Source organism: Sorex araneus, chromosome 4, assembly GCF_027595985.1.
Source record: "Sorex araneus isolate mSorAra2 chromosome 4, mSorAra2.pri, whole genome shotgun sequence".
NCBI lineage: Eukaryota > Metazoa > Chordata > Mammalia > Eulipotyphla > Soricidae > Sorex > Sorex araneus.
This window is the reverse complement of record NC_073305.1, coordinates 122,302,069-122,313,254: the sequence shown is the minus strand read 5'-3', so window position 1 is coordinate 122,313,254 and position 11,186 is coordinate 122,302,069. Positions and strand designations below refer to the sequence as shown.

The 11,186-nt window shown below is 32.0% G+C and overlaps 1 protein-coding gene across 2 annotated transcripts in view; it reads right to left on the bottom strand.

Annotated features, from left to right (window-relative positions):
- Positions 1-2,305: 2,305 nt before the first annotated feature.
- MANEA (mannosidase endo-alpha) overlaps positions 2,306-11,186 on the bottom strand; it is a 31,105-nt gene continuing 22,224 nt past the window's right edge. For both annotated transcript variants that reach the window (XM_004605749.3, XM_055136022.1), the window contains exons 4-5: positions 6,973-7,049; positions 2,306-6,062 (exon numbers count right to left, since the gene is read on the bottom strand). In XM_004605749.3, coding sequence (XP_004605806.3) covers positions 5,420-6,062; positions 6,973-7,049 — 720 coding nt within the window. In that variant the 3' untranslated portion in view covers positions 2,306-5,419. The remainder of the gene's footprint in view (positions 6,063-6,972; positions 7,050-11,186) is intronic.

The following is an 11,186-nucleotide window of genomic DNA, read 5'->3' as shown; positions in this document are numbered from 1 at the left end:
ATTTTAGTGCTGTCTAAAATAAATCACAAATCAGCTTAAAGCAATATGCAATTAATTACCTCATTTTCCTGAAACAGCATACCAGATATGGCTTAACTAAATCCTCTGTTCTGAGTCTCAAACGTTTGTAAATAAGGTGACAACCTGCACTGGGAACCACAGATTTCAGGGTCCTCATCCAAAGTCACACAGTTGTTGGGAGAATTCACTTCATTGAAGGTATAGTCCCATGGTTACTTGCTTCTTCAAGCCTGCACAGTTTTCTCTAATATTTTTCCTCATGTTTAGATCTCTTATAAAGTGTCACTTGGTAGGTCACTCCAACTAGGTTATCTATTCAAATTAAGTTACAGTGAACCCACCAGGGATCTCAATTACATCTCCAGAATTTCTTCATATCTGTATATTTTAATTATATAAATATATATTAAATAACACAGTACTTATGTCATATTCTTTTTATGTATATTATTGGTCCTGCTTGTATTTATTATGTGATTGATTATATATGAACATGGCTCACTGAGTGTGGTATCTGGGCTGAAGAGAAAGGAATAACTTCAAAAATAATAAAAGATACAATAATAAATTCATCTTTCATTTCTAAACTCATCAAGATTTGTAGAGCTTTCCGTGTGTGTGGCATTCCTGAGATAATTGCTTATGCATCCCACTCCTGTACTTAAGTCACTGAGTATTTTGAATGCTCTTTGAGGGATGTTACCATAAATAGAAAAAAAACATTAATATTGATTGACTTATGAAGAATTATGATGAATAAATGAGGCTGATTTTCAACACAAGACTTTCCTGTCTGGAAAACATGTAAATATTTACTTAAAATTTTTTTTTCTAGTGTATGTTCTGTTTTAAAAGTAGTGTTGGGGCCAGAGTGATAGTACCGCGGATAGGGTACTTGCCTTGCACATGGCCTACCTGGGTTCAATCCCCGGCATCCCATATGGTCTCCTGAGCACTGCCAGGAGTAATTCTTGAGTGCAGAGCCAGGAGTTACCCCTGAGCACTTCTGAGTGTGACCCAAAATGCAAAAAATAAAAGAAAATAATAAAAGCAGTATTGATTAGTAAAATATTTAATAGAAAATGCACAGGAACTTTGTCACTATCTCAGAAACTATTACTACTTCAAAAATACTGTTAGAGTAATGGTTGACATAACGACTGTTTACTAGACACTTCAAGAATTGCTTCTATTAATATGTAAATCATTACAATAGCCTTATTCTTCTATAAGCTATGGGGTTTTAAAATCATTTTTGATACAGTGCTTCCTTAAAATTGACTTTTAGAAAAACATAAAACAAAACAATAATTTAATTTTCTGTATTTTAACTAATGAAGAGAAAATTAAATCATGTATAGAACATATGGTTTCAACTATTAATATAAAAGCATATTTACAGTCTTCCTGAAAGCATCTTGAGGAAACGAATATTCATGAAAGAAACCTCTTTCTGATATTATATATGCACAGTTTCAGGTGAATATTTCTTCAGTTCAACAAACTATCTCCTTTTCATCCAACAACAGGAAAATAAAGTTGGAGAAAACATTAATTGCAAGTAGGAGCAATAAGGAATATTGACTTTTAATGTATATTTGATATTTAAAAATGTGAATAGATCTTGTTTTTTTAAAAAGAAATGTATTTGGTAAAAAACTTAAGTATGACTATGTCATTTTAATTTTTTGAATGTACATACTTATAAAAATAAATTATTTTAGTAATATAGTATTATTTCTATATTAAGGGGTATTAGAATGACATTTATAGAAAATTCAGATAAAGACTTTTAAAAATTGCTGCAGTAGAGTTTAGAAGTAGTCATAATGTTTATTAGGTGTTTTTGGTTGTTTTTATGAAGTTCCTGGGATCAATCCTACATCAGACATATGATTCACATGTGTCTAACCCACTTACTATCTCTCTGATCCCAGTCATAATGTTCAAGCTAAATACTGACCATTTGAAAAAGTACAGGGATGTGAATTTATTAGTTTCTCTGGGTGAGTTGTTAATGTGTAGGTAAAGTTCAATTTCTAAAGCATGTCAGAGCTAATATATGACCAATAATGAAACCTCTCCCAAATTAAACAAAACAGACACATATGCACACAATGTGTGTACATACTAATATTTACATATTTACAAAGTGTGTACAGTTAAAGTGAACTATTTTATAAATGCTGCATATCTCAACAGAGAATATGAGTGTCAGATGAGCAATAAAGTTAACTTTTATTCAGAAATTGAGTAAATTATATTTCAGATTTTATATTTAAGATACAATTTCATTTATGCTTTTATTAAATGAAAGGTAACAAATCCATAACAAAATAGTAATCTTTTAATTATACATTCCTAAAACAGAAATAGAAGTTAATAAATAGCATTGTAGCACTGTTATCCCTTTGTTCATCGATTTGCTCGGGTGGGCACCAGTAACGTCTCCATTGTGAAAATTGTTGTTACTGTTTTTGGCATATGGAATACACCACAGAAGCTTGCCAGGCTCTGCCATGCGGGTGGGATACTCTTGGTAGCTTGCCGGGCTCTCCAAAAGGGACAGAGGAATTGAACCCAGGTCGGCCTCGTGCAAGGCAAACACCATACCCACTGTGCTATCACTCTAGTCCAGAAGTTAATAAATAACTAAGATAAACATTAGAAACAGCAGGTTTTAACAATGATAATCCGTAAGGGGAATAGAAAAGGATAAGATTGGGTTTATATAAAGCAATGAAACTGATTAAAATTGTAAAAATAAATCACTATGATTCATGCCTTATATAATTTCTGCTTTTACACAGTTACTTTGTTAAATTCAAACTACAGTCTTTTAGATTAGAAAATCAATTATTTATCCTTTATGATCATCATAATCTAGGACTGTACTGTAAGTCTACTGATAAAGGCAGCTCTAATGAATACCTGAGAAAGATTTTGAAGGCATTACTACCTAACAATTACAAAGTTTTTAGAAATTATTTTTCTAATAAAACAGAAAATTATTTTTCTTTAAAAAAACAGGAAAATAATAAATATTAACAAACCATGAGATTAGAATCTAACCATCTTCTCTTCAGAATAACTTTCTGCAGGGAAGACGGATATGTTTTAACTACTTTGAAATCTGATTTATCATTATTGGATGGTTGAGGTAATATGGTGGGAACAAAGCATGGGGTTCAAGAGTGCTATAACAGGTTACCTAGAATATAATTAGAGGTTCCTGAACAGAGTTGCCAATGGCTCCCTTTTCAGAAAAACAGTAACATAAACAGAGAGCCTCTTCTTTATGCTAACAAACAAAAAGTACCCCTCAACCTAGGCCTTCTAGTGTTCCCCTTCTAGATGGGGCACTTCTTACTTTGGTAAAAACAGAATTACTTCTTGCAATGGGACCAGATTAGACAGTGGTATATCCATGTAGAGGATCTGCTGATTTTGGTTTTACACATTCCCTTTAACCTCATAAGATTGTTGATTTTTTTCAGTTTTAAATACATAGACAAAAAAAAAGTTGTAATCCGTCTTATGAAAAGGTAACTGTAGCATATTTAAAGTTTATTCCTAAAATAAGATAGTGGCTAACTTAATATCAGAAAAAAATCCACAGGCTATATAGACTCTTCCTATAAAGATATTTGATTATATCATCATGTGATTGATCCTAGCAATTTCTTCTAGAAAGCAGATTATTATTATTGTGGAAAATCTATGGCCTGGTTATTCTCTAAGAAACATCAAACTTGTAGATTATAAATATGTTTGACACTACTCATGACTTTTACAAACATATTTTACTCCAAACTACCATCTAAAATAACTATTTCATCTGATTTAAATAACTGTTAATAATGAATTCCCCTGCTAATTTGCTTATGAACAGTTTATATTCTGAATGAAATAAATGTATAATAAATAATACAAAGTAGCTGCATATACATTAGAGCTCATTTGGGGTTCTAATTATAAATATTAACCACAATAAACTATATTTTATTCTGTAGCTTATCCATTTTTAGCATGTAGATGATTAATTTCTCACAATATAACTAGTTACAAGTATAAATTACAAGTATTAATTTGATTGCTACCATAAAAATGTGTATCTGATTAAATATTATAAGATACAGTATATTTTGAAGCATTATTGGTTTTTGCTTGTTTTTGTTTTATATTTTGTCTATCTCCAGCTATGCTCAGAGCTTACTCCTGGAATCACTCCTGGTGATGCCCGGAGAACCATATGGAGTATCAGGGATCAGACCCAGTTGGAAGGCAAGCACTCCCTGCCGTCCTTTCTTTCCAACCTTGAAGTATTTCTCTTTTTAATGAAATACTTCAGCCATTAAGCATACAATACTCAAAACCAAACAAAACACATATCAGAAATAAATTTAAAATACAAGTAAATTTTCTCTACCAATTTTGGTGACCATCCTTTAAATATTAAAAATAAATGAATCCAGTAGAAAACAGAAAATAGAAAAAAGCTAAAATAGAAAAGAGTTAATACTTATGGTTGGTCCTTTTAAAACATTAACAAGTTAAAGACTGCTGCCAAAAGCGTGCTCTTCCGGTCCCTGTTCTCCCTTGAACACATACCTTGCTTGCTTGGCTCAATGTTCCTTTACTTGCCTTTTTCACCACTCCACAGAAGCCTGTGTTCTCTCTTACACACAAACATCTCTCTCTCTCCTCTCACATCTTTCTAAATAAGTCTCATACAAAAAAACCCCGCTGCAAAGCCATTTCTTGGACACTATTATCTTCAAACTAATGTTTTCTTAATCACTGAGGCATACTCATGAACTTTTATGTAAGAAATTTCCATATTTTCTAAAATCTGATTTTCAAGATTATAAAGCAGAAATATTACATATGCAAAATAGTTTGCATGCTAAAGATAACCAAAATATGCAAAATGATTTCTTTTGTGCTGTTGGAAAACAAGCTTTCCTAACACAATATGGTTCACAGCAGAAAGTAAATGAAATATGTACTTTATTTTTTTAAGTTTGTCTTCTCTCCTCAAGAGATACACCAAATACACACATAATCCTACTTCTTCTGATCTTGAATTCAAGCAGAATTTAATGTTGTATTAATTACTTAACATAATACAAGCATTTGTTTGTGAAGTAAAACATAGTCAACTGCCATCAAAGCAGAAATGCTACTGTCAGAAATTCAGCAAATTATGCCACAGGAACAGTGTTCACGCTTCTCTCGGTGCAGCACTGTGAACGGTTGTGATGAGCAGTGCATACTGATTTTGATCTCTCTTTCCCCATAACTTAAAACAAGCGGCATTTATGAAGTGATAATTCATAATTATAAAATTTTAATGAATGCATTAAGAATTGGCTTAAATGAATGCACCAAGAGGCAGCTAGTGATCTGATGCGTAAGTAGCTCTTTCCTTACTGTATTTCTCAGACCACTTGCGAGTTAGTTCTAGATACAGATTTGGTTTATGAGGCCGATAATCCAGGTAAACTGTTTTACTGGTTCTTCTTGGAACAGCTTTTTCAATTTGAGTTCCTTCATGCCACTCATTAAAAGAAGTGATAGAAATTAAACTGGGCTGGTGTTTAAGTGCAGACTTGAGAGCGTGTTCATAATATATTCCATTGATCCGATTTCGAGTGTTAACAGCATTCCATGGACGGATGCTTGTATCTATGTATCCTGGACCCACACTTGGGATAAATAATAGGTTGAATTTATTGCAAAATAATTTTAATGACTCCCAATTACTATACGATGACCCGTAAGTAAAGCCATTTGTGGCAAAATATGTGTATATTCCATCAAAACCACCACGATGAATTTCAAGTGCATGTTTGTGTTCTACTAGAAGTGCAATAAATAATCCATCATAAGGAGAATTGCGAATGCTGCTATGTCCTTGGGCGGTTAACAGATGGGCCCATTCTTCAGGTTTCGTAATATAGGAGTCATAAATATAAAACATAGGAAGGGCTTTGCCAGTCTTAGTCTTGTACCTATAAAAGGCTGGGTGATTTCCATATCTAGAATAAAAAGACACACAAAAGTAAACATTTACAACTTATTTTTCATATGCAATTGTTTCTTAAATACTGAAAATTAACACAATTGCTGCAGATTCAGCGTATACCAGTTATAAAAATTTAATTATTAAAATTGCATGTTTAATTTTGACACTGGGAAATCAGACAGACAGATACTAATTATCTTACACTGGGATTTACAAATCCCAGTAAATGACTAGCACCATAAAAAAACCCACTTTCTTGGGGGCTGGAGTGAATGTTCAAAGCCATGGGACAAGTGAGTTTGATCTACACATCTTGCATTCCCAGGAAGACTCCAATAAGACAAACACATAAATTCACATGTGGCTTTTTTATTTTCAGTAATGTTTCACTGCTGCCAACAATTACTTGTGACTAATGCAATATTATTCAAAGTATTATCTTTAAAATTCTTGAATAAAATAAAACTATTAATAAATGAAAATATTAGATTTGGATCTGCTGCTCTAAAGTAGATCATATTTCCTATTCCAAATTTTCTTAGAAGATCTAGCAACAATTTAAAATAATACAAACTGTTATATCAACTTTGTTATATGTAATTGTTATATATATATAACAATCTAAATTGTTATATGTAAGATATAAATTGTTATATTTAAGATATTTAACATCTTAATTTGTCATGTCATTGTTATATCTTACATTGTTATATAAGAATATAAATTTAAGATGATAATATGACTTAACAAATAGGACAAGAAATAGGAAAAATAAGAAAAACAGCAATCCTTAATTGTCCTACTCAGAAATAAGTGGTAACGAACTACAGATATGTAGTCTAAATGTATTTTTCTTACAACAGTAAATCATTATGCACTATCATTATATCATAACAGTAATTATAAACACAGAAGAAACTTACTTGTCTATAATATACTTGATATTTTTGTACATGTTTTCATAATTTCTATCTTTATATGGTTCTATGTGAAAAGTGACCTAAAGAAAAAAAATTAATTTGAGAAAAACTATATGATTAAAGTATATATCATATTTTAATAAAGAAGCTAATTTAATAGTCTTAAGATACTTATTGAGCAGACTTTCCTAATAAATATCATTTACCAAAGATAACATTTACTGAAGACTTTCTGTTAAATAATATGCTAAGCATTCTATATTTTGATCTTAATTCTTATGACTATGAGTTTATTTTAATCCATAATTTTTTTTCTTAAATGAGCCAATCAAAGTTGAAATAGACTTAGTAACTTGTCACCTAGCCAGTTTGGTGGTGGGTAATATGGGCAATTTAACTAGGGGTTCAAATTATGAACTTCTTCAACTTTATGAACAAAATAGAAAAAAAATATTCCATATTCAAGCCTCCCTTCCTTCCTACCTTCATCCTTACATGCTCTGCTATTTTGGGCCACAGCTGGCTATGCTCAGGCAAAATGGAAAGAAGGAAAGGAGGAAGAAGAGACGGAGGGAGGGAGAGATCTCGATTTTCTTTTCAGATATGACCATTAAGTTTACACTGTTAACAGAAAATGTCTTATTTCTTTGGGTCAGGCAACACTCAGAGATGCTAAAGAGTGAACAAGGGTTCCCTCGTGTAAAACTATTTAGACCAAACTAGCACTGTAAGCTTTCTCCCTGGCATAGCACATGTCTTAAATGGTGAATTTTACTCTATCAATTTATAAAATAATCCATTTTATTGTTATTCAAAACATTTTATGGAAAAAACTACCCACCAGTATTACAAAGGACAACTAATTTTGATATTGCTTATTGAGACATCTTCTGCATCTTTACCAGAATAGAAAATAGTAACCAAAATTATTTTATTATTGCATTTTTTGTGTTTGGGCAAATTCCTGCAGTATTCAGGGACTATTCCTATCTCTGTGCTCAGGAGTGACTCCTGATAGTACTTGGGGGGCACTATATGTGGTGCCTAGAATTCACAACATGGTTGGCAGAATGCAGGACAAGTGCCTTGGCCTCTATACCAAAAATTCAGTTGCTAACAAGAAATAGTTACCCATAGATAAAAAAATGGTTGGTGTTACTAGACTTAAAAATTATTTGCCATGCCTAAATAACTAGTAATATAGATGGTACAGTTAATACTTCCCCATTTAAGATAAATGACAATACCGAAGATCTGTAAAACAAAATCTTTATTTGTTCTGACTTACCAATAATTATTAAATATTCTTAAGGCAATACAAAAATTCAACTGATGTTGATTTTCGGGTTTAATCTTCATTAAAATATGTATGAAATTATATTCCTTTAATAAAAACTAGTTTTATTTGATTTTTAAAAACTTGCTATGAAAGGCATACCTGCAGTGTATAATCATATTGTGCCAGAGAGCAAACCCTGTGCTTTGAGTGATATCTCTTTGATTTTAATTATCTAATAAAATGAAATAAAATATATTCCATGTTAGTCAGCACTAACAGTTTTCATAGAATTTTAAAATTAAATTTTAAGCCAAAGACTTCCCCTACTTTTAATAATTTCAGCAATTTTACACTAAGGAAATGTTTCTCATTAGCAAAACAGTCAAATTCATTTCTGTAGTACATTGTGTCTTACTAGGAAAGACAGATTTCTCAGTGATCATGATGTCTGCTTTTTAATTTTGTTGAAAAATGTTCAACAAAAAAAGTAAAGAACATTAAAAAGCATTTTAATGTTCATATTACCTATTATTATGGGTAATACTTTCTTTAGGATAAATGTTGTTTTCCCTGTCATAATACATTAAAGCTGAATCATACATGTTATCTTTCATTTGAAAGTAGAGAATAAAATGTTTAATGTAATTTAAACTATCAGTATTAATAAATGCATAAGGCAAAGTAAGAATGTAAATTTACAACTTCAAAATTATGTTAAAGGTTTACTTAATGATGAGACCTAGTCACTATTCCCACCTTATATTTGGAATAATCTGTTAAACTAATACTAAAAATGTGTTTGCATTTTTTCATTAGAGAATAGGAATCCTATAAATATCCCTTCATTTCATGTGACTAGTTCTGACCTTGTCAGTCTCTTCTCTTCCCTGCAAAGTAAACTTCAGAAAACAAATTATCTGATAGAGTGAGAATAATGGCAGCAACATGTAATAAATGAATATAATAAATTTATGTAATAAATATTTAAAAAAATAATAAAACAATTCATCTCTTAAAATTGTCCATTTTCATGTACCATTTTTGGTACTGCAATTCACAACACCATTAATGACAGTTTTATACATACAACATTCCAACACCACACTCGCCACCAGAGTACCTACTTCCTTTCACCAACTGTGGCCAGGACATCTCTCAGCCCTCCTCCACAAGCTCAATTCTATTACTCTTCAGTTCTATTGTCTTTATACTGTTATACATGAACAAAACAGTCATTATGAGTGTTTTGTGATATGGTGCTGGGAGGAGTGTCACACACCAGTGTAGATGAAGAGGAAGACAAATCTCTGTACAAGGTGCAGAATAAGATAAGTCAGCCCAATCACCAAGATCCCTCTCATCATGGCTGGGCATAAATTGGGCAAAAGAAGACTTGGGTGAAAGGCAGAGAGAATATAAAGTAGTCTAATCTTCCCAAAATAATTCCAGCATACCAACAGAGAAAAATATCATAGCCAGTGAGTGTAAGGTGAACATGAAAAGTCTGAGAAATCCTATTTCTAAATCTCCCTATCAGCACCCAGAATACTCAGATGGGAATTATAAGATTTAATTATAATTCTTTAGTATTAGGGAGATTACATATTCTCCACCTTAGTATTAGAGAGATTAGAAAGAGACATATAAGAATCTTAAAAGTCATTAACGAGAATATGTTCAGTAGGAAGTTTAGGTATAATTCCCCTGGATCTTAGTCTGCCAACAAAGCCTGTGAACCTACTGCTAAAGTTGGATTTTACCTATTTTATTGTCCCATCCTTCTACAAGATGCCATCCATGTGCAATTGCAAGAGAAAGCTCTTGAAAAAAGAATCCAGAAACCACAAGTGAGCTTTATTACAATCTTCTGCGAAACCTAAGAGTCCAATAGCCAGTGTAATAAGAACTGTAAAGCAAAGCAAGCCAAATTTGCCATAAAAAGAGTGTGTTAGAAGTGTACAGAAGTACATAATTACAAACACTGAAGAAAAACTCAAAAGCGCTATCGGACAAAACAATCTATTCACTGAAGACAATGAGCAAAGTTAGGGAGGTGATATCATGAAAGGAAATGACAGTCTGCACCTGAACTCAAAGAAAAATAATAGTAATTTAAAAATGATTCTGAGACAGTTCTGTGAGTAAAATCAACAAATAAGTAAATTAGTGAGGAACGTTAAATAAATGAGTGAATGAGTGAATGGAAATGAGTTCTTTACCAGAAAGGAAAAAAAAAAAGAATAAACGGAAATACTGAAGATGTGAATTCAATGAATGAGAAGTATGCAATGGAATATGTCTGAAGCAGGGAAAACGCAACACAAGAAAGAATAAGTAACATGGTAAGTACTTAGAAATAACAAAGTGGGAGTCTACATTTTAAAAAGAGTAAAGAAAGCCTGGGTGAGTTGCTTTGTCTTTTTTTGATGGATAGTCATATCAAAATAATTGATATTGAAGAGGAAGAGGAGAAAAGAGAAGAGCTCATCTGAAGAAATAAACTGGGGAACTTCCCAAACCTGAGGAGAGACCTAGACACTGAAGCCTATGAAGACAATACATCATCCTTTTATAGCTGTCACAAGGGACCTTAAGGAAAGGACTACGGGAGAGATAACACACAAAGGAACTCACATTACGCTATTAGCAGACATCTCAGCAGAAACTTTACAAGTAAAGACAGAGTGAAATGACATTTCCAAAGTGCTGACGAATTTAAATGCCAAGAAGAATATTTTATCTGGCAAAGTTTTCCTTCAGATACAAAGAAAAATAAAAACAGAGTCTAATGTAGTTTGCCACCACTAGCTCTGCCTTGAAGAAGTGTTGAAAGATCTTCAAGTTAAAAAGATAAGACACCAATAAAGTCACATGGAAAGCACATGAAAGTGTATAAAGCAGTAAAGTGAAAGACAGACACTGATAATGCTATATTAGG